Below are 18,588 nucleotides of genomic sequence, written 5' to 3' on the forward strand. Positions count from 1 at the left end.
TTTTTCTTTTTATTTTGAGGATGATTTAGCCATATTCAAGTTGCAGCTACTACCAGCAACCAAGCCTTCCAATCAAAATAAAACAGCCGACTGCATACCCACAAGTGATATCATCTGCTTTGATTATATCTCCACCTTCGGCTGCATACCCTTTGATTATATAAACTACGACGACTAACGGGGGTGACATTCCATTCGATCAACAAGAACACTGTTGACAACAAGGGAGTCGTTGATATCATCTGATTCAGTAGTTGTGATAGTTGATTATTTATATTAGTAATCTTATAATGTAAGGATTAACAATGGATGTAGTAGGGCTTTGTTTTTATTATCAAGAATAGTGATAGTCTTAGGCTTTTGTAGAAGTGTTTTGATGTTCACCAAAAATGTCTCTTTATTCGTAGTCGGACTTTAATTATTTTTGATGATCTAACAAAATTTTCCAGAGTACCACCCCCTTTACAAAAAACAAAAGTTTAGGACTATTGTTATCGTATTTTCTCAAATATATAGTGTCTCATTGAAGTCCAGGCTTTCATAATTTGGGTTACCAGCGCCTTTGTAATAATAATTCGTTAGTCATAATAATCCGTTAGTTCTATGTGTTTATTTCCTTTATAATTTCATTTCAATCTCATTCGTAATGTTACCGGTGGCAAAACTAGGAATTTTTTCACAGGGTGGAACTTTTTTACTTTTTAGTTTTAAACTATTATCAATAACTCATTGTTGCATTCTAATGCTATTGATTCATAGCGTTTACGAAACTTATTTTTACAATTTCTTTAGTTTCAATACATAGACTACTAAAGTATTTCGTAATTAAACTGGTATAAACAAAAAAGAATGCAGTACAAATAGTAACGTTTAAAGAAACTATTTTTCAGAGCTGCCGTGCAACGCGCGGACTCTTAAAATCTAGTTAAGACCTAAATAAGTACTTTTTTATCCTCCGGATATATAAAACATAAGATGACCAAGTTACCAGATGAATATTTATCTTATATATCTGCAAGTTATTACTTTATAAGGCATACATGATACGTTATAAACATATATAATCCACAAATACTACAGTAATGAACACCGTAATATGATTTGATGCTAACGTCGTCCTTGCATCTTCTACTACTAGATGTCTGGATTCATTGTATGTAACAACAATTGATTACTTCAAGTAAATTAAGCTAGATCAAAGTAAACTTGGGGCCCCAGATGATAACAACGACGCTTGTTTTTATCGTGTGGTATCTGGAGCCGAGTTTGGAGGTGCAACCTGTGCTTGTGTTTTTCCTGATGTAGAGTTTAGCTTTAAACTCTTGGCAGGATAATGTCCGGATTGCGACTTTTTCTTTGTTGCATGTTTGTGCCAATGCTTGAGAGCTTTTGATGTTTGATCATCAAATATAGACCTCTTCATCTTCGACCCCATCTACACAAACGTACAATAAACATAAACACAATAGTTTGAGTCTAGAGATTATGTGATAATATATTATCATAATCAATCAACATAATAATGAGATATGGTGCATAAGATAGTCTTTGGAAGAAAAAAGAAGTTATATGCTGTTAAGTGTTTGAAATGATTTGATCATATATAAAGTAATTTCAGAACATTAAAGAATGCTATTTGAAAATGGTGAGATTTTATAGAAAACCTAAATGAGCGAAATAGCTCGTAAAAGTGTACCTGAGTAACAAGAGAATAGAGCGGAAGGATACCGTAGCTGCACAAGATTTGTACAGAAATTCTGTAGAATAAATAAAGCAAACACATCTCAATAGATTAGAGAATAGACAAGCTTATAATACATTAACGAGTATTCCATCTGTCCTAAATTAACTCTCTCATTTGACTTTTAAAGTCTTTTTTTCACTGCTTTGACTTTAAATATTTTTGTTTGTTATATATGATATTTGATGAAATTTATATGAATGTGTGAATTATGTATTAAACGTATTTCACTATTATAATTTTCATAAAATATTATATAATACAAATAAAAATATTTAAAAACAAAGTTGTAGAAGAAATACTTCAAAAGTCAAACTGGGACAGTTATTTTGAGACGTACTGATAAATGAAATACAAATGTACAAATGAGAAATTAGAAACTTACCCAATCAAAACTCTACCATATTGAAGAAGCGGTTTTTCATGAAAGCAAGAGTCAAGTCCGAACTCATACTGTAAGCATACAATAAGACATCATCATAAAATAGATAAAAAGTTAAAAGTATATGGTATGTATGTGTTTGTAACAAAGAGCAGAGCAAAAGGAAATTGTTACCCATATCCAGAAGAAATGTGTAATCTCAAATGAATTCTGAATAATAACAACACATTTCAGATGTTATGACATGATCGAAGTTTCAAATTTTGTAAAGATTTGGTTGTCTTGAATACTTACCAAGAAGAGTGTGAATTGAATCAAATTAAGAATTAGCGTTGGATCTTGAAACCAGAAATGTTTATCAGTGACTTGCACGAGAGGTATGCCTTGTATTACAGCATGTCTTTCTTGAATTTCAATAGCCATTTGTGCTATAATCGCTTGAAGCTTGGTTCCAACTGCTAATATAATCTTTTGACAGAATTAAAGGTTAATTATACATCTTTAAAATCATGATGTAAAATATAAAATATAGGACGTGTCCGTATTTAGGAAAATCATTGTTTTTCAAAGCAAATAAAGGAATCCTTACAACAACAGGCAATAAAGATAGCCAAACCATAGCATGAGTTCCTGCAATACGAAGAATGAATGGTTTGTCAGGGTTCTTTTGCAATATGCACGTCGATGGATTTAAACTATAGGTGGCAATTTCGGCCCACTTGTGAACGGGTCAATTTAACTTATGTTAACGGGTCAAATTGGTCCTAATGGGCCAAATGACTCCAGGGTGCCCAAAGTTTAATTATTAAGCATAAACCTTCTTTATCATTTTATTCAAAAAACTAAATAAAAAAAGAAATATAATTCTGTAAACAAATTCATGCGTCAATTATTCGTGAAGACTAAAAGATTTGGAGAAAAATTTGTTATTAGTTAACCTGGAACCCAGTTCACCCATTTTGCCACTTTTACAAAAAACAGAAAATTCTCATGTGCAATTAAAATTCAGAAGTTAACCTTGAACATTGGCGAATAGATAGAGGACTGCAGTAGACCATAATAGTGGACTGAAAGTGCCATTAAACATGGACAAATGGATTAAGATTCATAGCGGCTAATGGATTACAAATGATATACTAAAAAAAAACAATTAAAGAAAAATGTATGAAACTGGTCACCTGATTCCAACAATTACTTTAAAATCGTCTTCGAGTGACCTCTTGATATATTTTTGAAAGTTAAACTGACTGCCAGGAGCTAAATGAACCTATATATTGAAAATACTTAAAGTCAATAAACAGTTAAATAAATATATGCTACAACAACGATAAAGACTTATAGAGCTCACAGAGATGAACCCATGGCGCATGGTCAAGTAATCTGATCTACGAACAGAAGTAAAGAATTGTCGAAAGAAGCAAATCTGAAATGAATGTTTTGTTATATTTATTATTCATGAACATGGAAAAAAAATGTATCATAAGATTAGTAGTATAGTATCCTTACGAAATATAATACTATTGGCAATCCGCTACCGGTAGTATGACCTTTAACAAAAGACGCTTCTTTTGTAAGTTGGAATCTAGAAGGATCTGCAAAAAAAAAAAAAAAAAAAAAAAAAAAAAAAAAAAAAAGAATTAATAAATAAATAATAAATAAAATATGACAAGGATAGTCAAATGAATCACGGGTCGATTTGGGTAGTTTTTTTTACCTCAAAACAGAAAAAACATAAGTAAAAAGGAGAATATGCAAAATGGGTCATACGGGTTCTGGGTTCACCACAACCCAAACACTTGAATTATTAGTTACAGTATTTACCATTATAGCATTGTTGTTGTATAAGAATCTATGCATTCGTTATATATTAAATGTTAACGGATAAAATAGACAAACGTTCATAGGAATTACCGTGTGCGGCTGCTTGTTGCTGCAAGATATCTTTTTCCCAGCTTTTCCACTCACGGATCTGAACCAAGGATAAGATGTAGAATTCAACATGAAAAAATACCAACTTTAATTCATATTTTTTATGGGATTTTTGTTAATGATTAGAAAACATCACCTTCGCTCTGCCAGCAATCATTGTGCCGGCACTATAAATAACATGAAACACAGCCAAGAAGAAAATAAATATGTGAAGTTGATGCAATCCACTCACAGTTATAAGCGCCTCAAATCCCTGTTTAAAATTTAACAACAGTTAGAAAAATGATTTATTATGAAATCTATATGTATGATTAGGATTCAAATTATCCAAATGATCTTACAGGCTTGCATTCTTTTGGTGGGCCGTCTCCTGCTAAATGTCTACGATGAATATGATCATACCATAAGAGCTTACGACGAGTATCTGCTTCGACATCTCCATCATCATCAGCAGCTGGTTCAATATCGGGTTTTTTCTTGCAGGGCAAGAAATCTTTTGTAAGAACCTTAGAAACACAAACGGAGGCAATGTAGTTCTGACAAAATGTCAGAAGCAGAGATATAAATCCAAGGATCATAAGTTCTGCATTATATATGATGATCAAACAACACATTAGTACAAAATCTTTGTATGCACACAACCCGAATTGAAATTGGGCTAACGTTGCCACCGTTGATTTGGTTTCATGTCGACAAGCTTATTCTTACCTGTTTTAATCTTCTCTAGTGCTTCAAGCAGTCCAATTTTATGTCTTGCTTTTAAATACTGAAACAAAACAATTCAAATAAGTTAATGCATGTCAACATATGATCATTGACATTTCAACAAAAAAGAACATACGTTAAAAAAAAAATTAAAATTTACATGTAACATAATATTTAATAAGAACAATACACAAAGAAGAAATTTAATTGCAGATCAATTACATGTCCAATATGATGAAGCAGTTTCTCCAACATTATCGAAAGTAAAACGATGATCGCACAAACCATAGCCACGGACCACGTGGCGGTTTCATCTAATCCTCTACCTCCTCCTGCCATTTAACCTTTAATTTACAAATCACTATCTAAAATCAATCTTTCTAAAACAATTGCAGTTTTTTCTTAACCATCATATACATCTAAACAAAATATTCAGCCACCCATCTATATTATGATATTACAATGGTTGAAATCAATGACAACAACAAGAAAATAAATATTGCAATGAATTATGTTTTCCCTGAGTTGATGGGAAATACAGATTGAGAAAATGAGAATATGTTTGATTTTTGTCTGATCCTAACAGAAATGGAGCTGGTTGTGTACGAGTGGTTAAAATTGTTTATTTTGAGACAAAATATTGAAAATAAAATATTCTTCCATATTAGTAAAAATCATTTAGAGTAAATTATTGGGATTATGCTGTATTTTTTGTGGTTTTTATTTTTTATGGGACATCCTGGTGTCTAATGTCATTAAATTTTTGTATCAGTTAAATTGTGAGGGGTATTTTTGTCTATTTAATAAAGTGTATATAAAAAAATAAATTAATAAATATATAACTTAATTATAATAGATAATCCATATTTACATATCAAAATAGCCATAACGATGTCCACAATAATGTAAATGCCCAACACCTTAGAAAACCAACTAATCAGAGTGTTAATAGGAGATTCAATTGCATGACCACAAAACTTGGCCATAAAATATGTTTGCGACTTAAATAAAATTTCCTAAATATAACAAAAAGTAAATTTAAAAATAATAACGCCGCTGCCGGGGATTGAACCCGGGTCACCCGCGTGACAGGCGGGAATACTTACCACTATACTACAACGACTTGATGTTACTTAAACGAGTTATTTAAAATTAATAGTATAGTTTATCTCTGGAATTATTAATAAAGAAATGTCTAAAATTGTAAAGTTATTTGAACATAGTAATAACTAGTCCGGACCGCCCGCGCAATGCGGTGGGGGCTTTCGGCCAGCGTATTCATATTTAACGCAGTTTTATTTACAGAAGTGTAAACGGGCCATCTGTTATGCGTCGTTGTTGGTGTCGTCGTCTTTAGTGTTTTTTAAAATATGTCCGGTTCGAACGTAGTTAGTTTCGTTTTGTTGATAAAATTATTTTGTGCCTAATGGTGCTGGCGAAAAAATTTAACTCGCGGCGAGCATGAAGATACGGGTTGTCGTTGTGTTTAACGTTTTTTTAAAAAGTGTCCGTTTAGAACGTAGTTAGTATCGTTTTGTTCATAAAATTATTTCGAGTCTGACGCTGTCGTCGAAAAAATTTATCTCGTGCCGAGCGGGAAGATACGGATTGTCGTTGTGTTTAGCGTTTTTTGAGAAGTGTCCGTTTCGCGCATAGTTAGTCCCGTTGGGTTCATAAGATTTTTCCGAGTTGAACGGTGGTCTCTGAACAATTTAACTCGCACCTAGCGAGAAAATAGGGCCCGTTATAAATTCGGGTGGAATTAGTTTCTTATATTTTAATTAAATTATATATTTACACTTTTTACCCCTTAAAATGTGTAAACTTGAGGGACCGTTGTGGAAATATAGGCGAAGTTGAGGGACCGTTTGCAATGTGAACGCAAAGTCAAAACTACAATCAGATATAACTAAAACTACACTAATTCACATCTCTTTTAGTGTGCAAAATATAATATAATATAATATAATATAATATAATATAATATAATATAATATAATATAATATAATATAAATATAAATATAAATATAAATATAAATATAAATATAAATATAAATATAAATATAAATATAAATATAAATATAATATAATATAATATAATATAATATAATATAATATAATATTATATAATATAAATATAAATATAAATATAAATATAAATATAAATATAAATATAAATATAAATATAATATAAATATAATATAATATAATATAATATAATATAATATAATATAATATAATATAATATAATATAAATATAAATATTAATATAAATATAAATATAAATATAAATATAAATATAAATATAAATATAAATAAATTTAAATATAAATAAATATAAATATAAATATAAATATAAATATAAATATAAATATAAATATAAATATAAATAAATATAAATATAAATATAAATAAATATAAATATAAATATAAATATAAATATAAATATAAATATAAATAAATATAAATATAAATATAAATATAAATATAAATATAAATAAATATAAATATAAATATAAATATAAATATAAATAAATATAAATATAAATATAAATATAAATATAAATATAAATATAAATATAAATATAAATATAAATATAAATAAAAATATAAATATAAATATAAATATAAATAAATAAATATAAATATAAATAAATATAAATATAAATATAAATATAAATATATATATAAATAAATATAAATAAATATAAATATAAATATAAATATAAATATAAATATAAATATAAATAAATATAAATATAAATATAAATATTAATATAAATATTAATATAAATATAAATATAAATATAATATAATATAATATAATATAATATAAGGTAAAGGTAAAAATAAACTTATATATATGAGAGACTTAAACCATATAAAACACTATAGTATATAAGTGACTACTAACACACAACAAATGCATGTTTCAACTGGTTTTTCTTAGGCTATATTCTCGAAATTTATTTAGGATGGAAATGAGAGGAGATTGATAGATTAAAAAATAACATCGATTTTCGAGTTTTAAATTTCAGCGGAAATGAGAGGAGAGGAGATGATTAGGAAGGATAGTACCTTTATATTTTGTCACCAAAACTCTCTGCTCATATTTGAACGAATTGGGAAGGATAGTAAAACACTCTCATTCCCTTTCTTCTCCATTCTTTTCCGCAAACGTTGTATTCTCGAGTCTTTCTTTTAGCGGAAAATAGTGGAGAAGAAAGGGGATGAGAGTGTTTTACTATCCTTTCCAATCCGTCTAAATATGGGCGGAGAGTTTTGGTGACAAAATCTAAATGTACTATCCTTTCTAATCATCTCATCTCCTCTCATTTTTACTGAAATTTAAAACTCGAGAATTGCTGTTATTTTTTAATCTATTAATCTCTTATCCTTTTCATCCTAAATAAATCTCGACAATACTAAAAGAAAAACTCCAGAATACAACCTTGGTGTGAGTTTGTGACACTATGGTTCTGGCACAAACTTCATAAGCATGAAAAAGTAAAGATTTATTATTAACTAAATAGATAGATGTAGTCAGTTATAGATTTGTATGAACATATAGTATCCCTACTCGTCGTAGAAAAAAGAGGAGAAAAAAATGCAATCGTCTCTTTAATTTAATAAGACTTTTTTGCTCAGTTGGTCCCTCTATTATACCCCAAATCGCTGGTTTGGTCCCTCAGTTTTTAATTTGGCAATCAGAGTCCCTTTATTATTTTAATTTTGCAATTGGAGTCCCTCCGTCAACTGGACATCCAAATCGAACGTTAACTCTCATCATGTGAGTTACACGTGATGGGTATTATCGGAATTAAATTTTTTTTTTTTGGTATTTAATAACGCCAACGGGTAAGGTCCCCACTTTCATCCTCCGCTTTTCACTCTCTTCTCACTTGAAACCCTAATTCATTTACATAACGTATTAATCAGAAATTGGAGCTACAAATCGATAACAATGGAATGCTGGTGTGGTCGACCTTGTGTAATTCGAATATCTGGCACTGAATCTAACCCTGGACGTCGATTCTATACATGTGAAAAAAAGGTAAGATTGTTTATGTTGTTTCGAATTTTATGAAATAATTAACAAGATGTTAGCATTTCCTGTTTATGTTGTTGCTCAGATCACTAGGTGCGACTTCTTTGCTTGGTATGATCCTCCAAATACAATCAATGCCCTAGCTACACTTATGAATGCCAAAATGGAAGTGGATGAAAAGCTCAAAGATGCAGAAAAAAGAGAGACGAATTGGAAGATGATGTGTATATTTAGCTGGATTGTGTTTGGTATTTATTTTTTTAGTCATTGAAATTGTGGTGTATGTATGATGTACTTTGTAAAATGGTAATGGTAATGGAATGAAGGTTGTTTTGTTAAATTTTGCATCTGTTTTATATGTGTATCAGTAACCTTACAACACAAGACAATGACTCCAAGTGTAGACAATAAATTGTAACCAAAGTCATACAGTGTAACCAAAAACACAAGACAATACATTGTAACTAAAGTGAAATGACAAACATACAGACAATACATTGTAACTAAAGTGAAATGACAAACATACAAGCATTACCAAATGTCATAGATTCCAAAAGTCAACATAAGTACGTAGTACCAGTTACCAAATGTGCTTAAACTTACCAAAAGACAACAACACACCTTAATAAAATACAAACATTGTACCAAGTCACATAACAAGTTTTAAGTAGACATAAAACACATGATTAAAACACAAACCACCACCAACATTCACTTCTTCTTCTTCCCTTTTCCAACTACCATTGTCTTCTTTGAAGATAGCTTAACTTTCACTGTCTTTTTTGTCCACTTGTTATCCACATTCCCACTTCTTTTCTTCTCACCTGTACAAGTACTCTTATTGTGTCCATAAGTACCACATGTGCCACACTTCTTTAGCTTGCCTATAAATATTAACAAAATAAATACCATATTAATTGAAATGGTACTAGATGTAATTAATAAATAAAATGAGCATACCTTTTGAGCTAAGTTTACCACTATCACCAATGACATCAACTTCATTTTTGGACAACCTTCTTTTCTTTTTTGGACGACCAGGTGTGGAAATAGTCTTTGGTGATACCAGAGTGAACATGCCTTCTGCCTTTGGCCATAAGCTTCTCCCATTCAATGGCTCAATGGTGTATTGGTAAGTTTTGATCCATGTATCTAACAAATACACTGGATGAACCCATGTTTCTGGTTCACCAGTTTCCAAACCATTTTCACTCATGTTATAAAACACTGCAATTGCATGCTTACAAGGTATCCCTGTTAGTTCCCACTTTCTACAAGCACATGATCTAGTCTCCATATCCACAACATATTGATTAACTTTTCCACTCACTTGGTACCTTTGATCTCCACCCCATAAGACAGTACACTGGTGAGCCTCAGATTTGATTTTCTCAAACAATTTGGTGGCTGCAGGTGTTAAAGGGCCATTAGTCTTGGAAATGTTTTTCTTTACATTAACAATTCTCTTCATGCAATACTCTCGGATGTATTCTAAAGCTGTAACTATGGGTTTGTCACGTGCATCAACTAACCATCTGTTGAAACACTCACACATGTTACTGAGCAACACATCTGATACAGCCCTTCCTGTAAAATGACTCCTTGCCCACTGATGGGCAGGAATTTTAGCTAACCAAACAAAAGCTTCATTATCAAACTCCTTCAATTGTTGCATAGCCTGCTCAAACTCAGGAACTGTTGTTACACTAGCACATCTCCACAAGTGATTCTTATAAGCAACACCCCTGAAATCCCCTTTCATATTCCCATGAATATGTCTAAGGCAATGTCTATGCTCAGCACAAGGAAACACATTTGTAACAGCTTGTATTAAACCCTAACAGCATAAAACAATAAAAGTTAAAGTAACTAACCATTAACAAATGTAATGTAATTAAATTAAATATGAATTAAACAAGTAATTTTTACCTTTTGCCTGTCACTGATAAAAGTAAAGTTAGAATTGGTAGACAAGTCAAGATCTTGACCCAAGCACTCTAAGAACCAAGTCCAGGATGAACCACACTCTTGTTCAACAATGGCATATGCTACAGGATATATGCCATTGTTTGAATCAACCCCTACAGCACTCAAAATACAACCAGTTGCAGGTTGTTTCATAAAAGCACCATCCAACCCAAGTAGATCTCTACCTATTGCTTTAAAACCCTTCTTCAATGGTCCCAAACAAATGTAAATTCTCTTGAAAACCCTAGTTTCAGACTTTAGGGTTCCTGGCTCAACCTCAAACTTAACAGTAGTATCAACATTACCTCTCTTTAATTCACAAACATAATCTCTGAGCTCAGCATACTGAGATTTATAATCCCCTTGAATCATCTTTGTTGCCTTTCTCACAGCACGATATGCTTTATGCTCACTGATGATTAATTCAGTTTCTGTTTCCAAATATGATCTGACAGCTTTAATTGGTATCTTTGGATTCTTTTGAATTTGAGGTACCAACCGATTTGATAAAAATTGGTAAGTGCAGAATTTTAGTATTCTTGCAGGTTGACATTCATGTTGGTGTCTGTAGGTTCTAACCTCCCATTCTTCACTATCTTTTTCTTTGGATACCAACAACACCCACTCACAAACAATGTGTAATTCCCTTTTTGCCCATTTGTTAGTCTTCCCACTACAAGATTCCCCTGCTTTTTTAATTTGACTAGTCACTTTCTCTTTACTCTTCCCAACTACACCACCTTTAACTCTTAAGTTACTGGGCCCCACATCACATTTTGTATTCTTTGACAAATCACTTTGACTAACTATCTCACCACCTTTTGAATTTATACACAACCCTTCACATTTAACCCTAATTCTTCTTTTGTCATTCTTAACAATAACTAGCTTTCTCCTAGTTTCAATAGCATGCATTCTCACAGCTTGCCTAACCTCTGATTTACTTTCAAACTTTTGTCCAAGATAGAAGATAGTTTTTCCCACTTGAACACTACCTTCAACCTCCTTTTTATGATTACGAATTCTCTTCTTCCTTACCCCTTCTTCATCACTTTGAGAATCATAGCTTTCAAAACCATCATTGTTCAACACTTCCAATTCTGTACCCTCAATATTGACCTCATCATCTTCAAATGAGTTACAGCCATTTCCCATAAACTCTACATTCTTATCAATGTTAAAATTAAAATCTTTCATCTCTACATGAACATCCAAAATCTCATTTTCATCATCAACAATGTAATCACTATCCTCAGAGTCACTACCTTCACTGTTATCACCCTCTACTAAGCTCCCATCACTGTGAACACCACCAACTACTAAGTTATCATTATTAATTTGTTCTGACCATAACCTCTTCCCTTTCATATCCTCATGTTCAGCATACACATCAATTTGCCTATAAATCACATCACCATCTTCTAGACAACTAAGCAAATAGTCCCTATGTTCATTATCATTTAAAAGATTTAACCCAGTATCCATGTTTGTATTGGGTTTAAGAAAACGATATACCACAGACCTGGTGGGATCATAACCTAATTCTTGCATGACTGAATCCAGTTGTCCTAAACAAAACTTTTCAATGTCAAAACAATCAATGTAATCAATTTTACCTTCTGTGTACACAACTTCACTACCCATTCTAAAATATCCACCATGATGTAACACAATCGTGAACAAATCAGGGTATACATCTGAAAAATGTGTAAAAAATTAAAGTTAACAAAACAATTACCTAATAATATTTAGGGTTCCACAGAATTATGAGCTTTGGGTGCATAAAACATACCGTATAATTGGTCGATAGCCTTTTGATCAGTTTCTGATGTACGAATAGTCCATGAATCATCCATTGAATCATCCATTGATAATCAATTTTGCTTTTAGGTTTTACTTCGTGGTTAACACTATTTGGAGGGATGAGTGTGAAAATCGGTGGATAAAAGTGGGGGACCATACCCGTTTGGGTTTATTCAGTACCAAGAATTAAAATTAATTCCGATATTACCCATCACGTGTAACTCACGTGATGGGAGTTAACGTTCGATTTGGATGTCCGTTAGACGGAAGACTCCAATTGCAAAATTAAAATAATAAAGGGACTCTGATTGCCAAATTAAAAACTGAGGGACCAAACCAGCGATTTGGGGTATAATAGAGGGACCAACTGAGCAAAAAAGTCATTTAATAATTATACCTATACTATATATCTAAAACAGAAAGTGACAATAAATAGTAAGGGCATTTTCAACTTTTCAATTTTTTTTATTTTTTTATACTTAACTAAATTTCATTTGCACAACAAAGCCTTCCACACTTTTCCCAAAAAATCAAATCGACCCCCATACAAGGGGGTAAAGTGTCAAATTATCATTTTCATAAAAAATCTTAAATAGACTCCACCCAAATATTCAACGGGTCATATCTTCTCGCTCGCATCGAGTCAAATTTTTCCGACACAATCGTTAAACTCGAAATAATTTTAGGAACACAATGCCACTAGCTATACGCAAAACGGATGCTTTTTAAAAAACGCTAAATATTTGGGGTACTTTTCATACATGTTTATTTTGCGTTAAATTTTTAAAAATCGACAATTCCAGAGCGAAACGCGGAGATGCACATATACTGTTAATTTAAAATAACATTTAAATCTTTCACGGGTTATACCTTTTAGTTCAACTCGAATTGCGCTTCAACGACATCATCGTTAGCCACGAAATAATTTTACAAACTAAACGCAATAAAATACATTGAAAATCGAACCTCCGGCGCGAAGCGAGGATTCGAACACTAGTTATATATAAACACAATGTAACGACCTTGGATTTTCCAACGTTTACTTATTAATATTTATTATTAATATTTGTGATTAAACGAATGTATTGTTATACATTTACTCGTTACCATGATTGATCATACAAGACTTTGAATGCCCGAAACGTCTTTGTGACACACGTACATTACACGAATAATATTTTCAAATATTATTTACATTCATGATTAATTTTTATTAATCATTTTTAATTAATTATGGTTACTAATTAATTACTTGGGCTCTTATTGGATTAAATTGTTACTTACATGAAACTTGGCTTTTATTAGTATTAATGGACATGTTAGCCCACTCTACAACCTTATTGGATTAACTAGCCCATCTTTACACATGTAAGTACCACATTATGACTTAACTAGTTAGTTTATTACTTAAGGAATCTAGTTACAACTCCTCCCCATGTAAACACCCATATTAACCAACTTTTAAGACTTTACATACAAGTAACTAGTGAACAAAACCTTCCCTCTTCTCTTCCCCCTAAACCGTCGACTTTTATTGGTGTGGGGAGGATTCAAAATCTTTTTTTTTTGTTACATATTACTAGTATTATTCTCTCATTCTCACACACACATTACTTGCTTGCATTTTCTCTCATATTTTTCTCTCATTTCTTTCTCTCTTTTCTCTCTAACTCTTGTAAGTATTATGAGACTTTTCTTCTCTTCCCCTTTAAAACCATAGCAACAACACACATAATCATCATCATCACTGTTTTATGTTATTGCTTAATTACTTGCTCATTGTTGTTGTTTAGTTACTTGTATTTGTTAGTTATTACTTACTAATTATCAAGAATCAAACTTGCTAGTTTGTTCTTCATTTATCTTGTATTTACAAGAACATAAGAGAACTTAAACTTCCAAGTTTATGTTCTACATTTAAAGTTTTAGAAGATTAAAGTTCATGAGTTAAAATCATACTTGTGTTCATGAAGTAAACTTAAAGTTTACTTTCTAAAGATCAAGACTTAGGCTTGAATCTTTAAAAGTATGAAACCCATGAACTTATTACTTGTTTATTTAGTTTATTTCTTTGTATTATGCACTTTAATTTCATGTTTGTTAGTTTAAATGGTCAAGTATTACAAGTTAGTCTTGATCTCATACTATCTTGAACTAAAGTTAACTTGAAAGTTCAAGAACATGGAAGTGTAACTCTTTAGTTATAACTTCATACACTTGTGTTAAATTTAACTTAATAACTTTAGATCTAGACTTTTGAGTCTTGGATCTTCAAGATCAAACTAAGAACTATGTTCTACAACCTAAGATCTTGATTAGTTAGTTTACTTTCTAGTTTATAATTCAATATTACTTTTATAGTTCATGTATGTGTCGGATCTAAGACTTTGATGTAACTTTGGTTCATCAAAACACTTGCAACACTTAAATGAGTTGTGCTACATGTCTTGGACTTACACAAGTGTTATGATGGTGAAACCTTGGTTAAGATGATGCAAACACATCAACGAGTTGTACACTTGAAGCTATATGCATCAAGGATGAGAACCGTGATAAGCATCGAGTACCAAGAACCACCGGAACCTACAGTTTTACTGTTTCTGTGTCTGACCCGTATGACCTGAGCTACTGTAAAGATGATTTTCAGATAGCTCTGTTCGAGTAGATAACTTTTCATTTAGGACTCGTCTTAATCCGAGTTACGGTTTAGGATTTATGGCCCTCCGATCATCACTATGTCTTTTAACGTTGTGCTGAAAATTCTGACCTACTCGCACTTAGACCGTCTCCACGGTCAAACGAAGACTAGTTTGCTTCTGGGATTTTTACCACAACTAAAGGACTCATATGCGGAGCCATGGCCACTGGTCTCACCTTTTTTCAGTAGGTATAGAGGCCGTGGTGACTGACCGAACTCAGCCTTTGTTTTAAACTCTTTTCATGAACGAAACTTACTTTACACCTTTTGTTTGATGATGAATGATGATGACCTTTAAGACCTAATTTTGCATACTTTTAAACCTATTGGAACGATTTACTGACTTAGTACTATTTGACTTAGGTTGAGGACTTTCCGGACCTACGTACTTGCTTATTTCCCGACTCGACTTTACCACTACTTTATCATTGTGAGTTATAGCATTCCCTTTTTACTTTAACTATTTTGGGAACTGAGAATACATGCGCATTTTATGTTTTACATACTACGCACGAGTACTTAAACTTATATATGTGTGGGTTATACAACGGCATAAACATTCCCTTTAGCTCGGTAACGTTTAGTCATTGGTTTTTGAACCGGTGAACGCGAATCTTAGATATGGATCCATAGGGTTTGACATCCCCACTCGGGCTAGTCGCGCTAGCATTTAACGAGTGTTTAATACTTCGTAAATATACGCACTTGCCAAGTGTACTTTCAGGGGGTATAAACGTTAAGTTAGTTACCAAGTGCCCACGGTTAACATATACTTTATCATACTGTTTTGAAACGCTCTTTGTAGCACTGAAATCTCGTGGCCTACCTTACATACTGTTATACTTAAACTATAGCTCACCAACCTTTGTGTTGACATTTTTAAGCATGTTTTTCTCAGGTGCTTAAGGTTGCTTTCGCTGTATACTAGTCTTGTTGTAGACACCAGCTGCTTTAGAGATGTCACTGCATGAACTACTTTATCTTGCATTCAAACTTAATTACTTTTGAACTATGATTTGTAACGACCTAAGGGTCACGTACTATTATCTTTGCTTCCATTCATAGAAGCATACTTTGGTTGTAAAACACTTGACGTTCGTTATGACGTCACCCTTTTATCATGAATGCAAACGTATTTTGAAATAGCATATAGTGTTTGACCTTGTAATGATCCTGTTGTTGATGAATCGTATACGATGGTTTTGTACGGGGCATCACATTTGATATCAGAGCCTTGGTTGTAGGGAATTAGGTTGCATTAGTGAGTCTAAGACCGACCCGAGTAGGATTCACTAATAGGACTAATCTACAACTTGCTAGTTTACTTGTTTCCGCTGAACTTACTGCATGCTGCTGCTTACTTTTACTGCTATATGTCGTATGCTATTACATGATTTCACTACTGCATGCTATTATCTGCTTTCAATTGTATGATACTAGTCGTTATTGTCATGCTACTTACTGTTACACATGATTTAGACTGTTGGCCTAATACGTGCTTGCTCTATGACTTACTGACATGGAAAATTTATTTTTCCTTGTTCAGATGTCGGATATTCCACCTGCTATCATTTTGGGCAGTTCAGACTCGTCAGCCACCCCACCTACTGCTGCTGCCGACACACCGATCCCGTTGCCTACTAGTGACCCCGGCGCTTCATCTTTCGGAGCTAGCAGTCATGCGCCTGCCCCAGTGGTTACTTCTAACGGAACCCAGGACCCTCCGGAGATTCCAGCTCCATCTGCCCCCGGACCCTCGGTGTCACAGCCCCGCTCCGGTGAGATTGTGATTCCCGCGGAATTCGGGGAAGGTCCATTCCGTAACCGGTATCGCCATTGGTGCCGACGCGCCCCTGATGGACGTCTCATTCCGATCGGACCCGCCAGATACCGAGAGATGATGGCCGCCCGAGGAGAGCCAGTTCAGCCACCCGTGCAGCCACCACCGCATGATTCTGATGATTCTTCATCCGATGACCCATCCACAGACGAATCGAGTGATGATGACTCCGACGAGGAGGACCCTGATGCACCAGTTCAGCCACCCTCCACCCCGCCGAAGAAGCGGTACCGCTTCGATGGCACCATTATTCTGGGGATCAACGGAGGACGAGCATTCACTGACGCATTTGGTCGGCGTCGTAGGGTTACTGCCCGTAAACGGCTTGTGCCGTACCCTGCCGACCCACTCGTGCGTAAGGCACCCCATTACGTACTGACTATTTCTGGAGCCGGACCGTCTACATCTGCACCACCGGCACCACCCGCACCACCTGCCCCACCCTCCCCCTCTATCGACGAACTAATGAGGGAGGTGGATATCCTCCGTGCTCGGGTAACTGAGCTCGAGGACCAGATGTCCCATGTATTGGACATCCTACACCCACCATCACCTTAGGGCTTTTTTTTAGTAGATTTCATTATGTAATCTAGTTGTAGTTTTATGTTTCACTTATGTATTGTACGAACTTATACAGATGTATGTAACTTATTATTAATGAATGGAACTTTGCGTTATTTAATTCTTACACGATGTTCTATTTACATTACTGTACGATGATTCTATGGTATTTGTACCTAGATGTGTTATTTAATAAACATGTGATGTGTTGATTCCATGTTGGTTACTATATACTGTATTATTACTATTTGAATACTGGATTTTGACTTGAGTCAAAATTTTTGTTTAGAACACCATGGCCAACGGACGATCAACATCAACCCCTACCGCAGCCCAAATCGAGGAGATGATTGCCGAAAGGGTAGCCGCAGCCATTGCGGAAATGCAACCCCAAGCTCTACCACCACCGCCACTGGTTATTCAACCCATTCGTAATGGGTGCACGTACAAAGAGTTTCAGAGCTGCAAACCTCATAGCTTTAGTGGAACGGAGAGGCCGGTTGGTCTCACTAGATGGTTTGAAAAACTTGAATCTGTGTTCCGAGTCAGCAACTGTTCAGAGGAGAATAAAACCAAGTTTGCTTCATGCACGCTGTCTGATGGCGCACTAACGTGGTGGAACACGTTGGCTCAAGCAAAAGGTATCGATGAGGCGTTTGCTACCCCATGGGAGGAATTCAAAGGGGCCCTGATTGAGGAATATTGCCCTAGGACCGAGATCCAAAAGATGGAGATGGAATTCATGCAGTTAAAGGCCGTTGGGAATGACCTTGATGGTTACAACAGGAGATTTTTGGAATTAGCCCTGATGTGTCCGACAATGGTCACCCCGGAATTCAAGCGAATGGAAAGGTACTTCTGGGGACTTCCTAAGAGCATTAAGGGAAACGTCACCTCGTCCAAACCACCCAA

General features: G+C 33.7%; 2 protein-coding genes and 1 non-coding gene across 3 annotated transcripts; all 3 read right to left on the bottom strand.

Annotated features, from left to right (window-relative positions):
* Positions 1 to 1,240: 1,240 nt before the first annotated feature.
* Positions 1,241 to 5,096, bottom strand: LOC139889515 (MLO-like protein 9). Its single transcript, XM_071872462.1, has 15 exons — positions 4,980 to 5,096; positions 4,761 to 4,818; positions 4,394 to 4,635; positions 4,189 to 4,305; positions 4,035 to 4,092; positions 3,630 to 3,715; positions 3,472 to 3,546; positions 3,302 to 3,390; positions 3,141 to 3,190; positions 2,713 to 2,753; positions 2,418 to 2,591; positions 2,298 to 2,333; positions 2,127 to 2,194; positions 1,697 to 1,757; positions 1,241 to 1,435 (listed from the first exon to the last, which is right to left on the bottom strand). The coding sequence occupies exons 1-15, from the start codon at positions 5,094 to 5,096 to the stop codon at positions 1,241 to 1,243; spliced, it is 1,467 nt and encodes a 488-aa protein (XP_071728563.1).
* A 712-nt stretch (positions 5,097 to 5,808) lies between these two features.
* On the bottom strand, positions 5,809 to 5,880 carry TRNAD-GUC (transfer RNA aspartic acid (anticodon GUC)). Its single transcript has one exon. It is a non-coding gene; the product is annotated as a tRNA-Asp (tRNA).
* Positions 5,881 to 9,326: 3,446 nt separating this feature from the next.
* LOC139889516 (uncharacterized) lies at positions 9,327 to 12,945 on the bottom strand. The gene is made up of 4 exons (XM_071872463.1): positions 12,567 to 12,945; positions 10,736 to 12,471; positions 9,767 to 10,643; positions 9,327 to 9,690 (listed from the first exon to the last, which is right to left on the bottom strand). Exons 1-4 carry the CDS (start codon positions 12,640 to 12,642, stop codon positions 9,518 to 9,520), a joined length of 2,862 nt encoding a protein of 953 aa, XP_071728564.1. The 5' UTR covers positions 12,643 to 12,945; the 3' UTR covers positions 9,327 to 9,517.
* Between the last annotated feature and the right edge of the window lie 5,643 nt (positions 12,946 to 18,588).

This window comes from Rutidosis leptorrhynchoides, chromosome 2, assembly GCF_046630445.1.
Source record: "Rutidosis leptorrhynchoides isolate AG116_Rl617_1_P2 chromosome 2, CSIRO_AGI_Rlap_v1, whole genome shotgun sequence".
Lineage (NCBI taxonomy): Eukaryota > Viridiplantae > Streptophyta > Magnoliopsida > Asterales > Asteraceae > Rutidosis > Rutidosis leptorrhynchoides.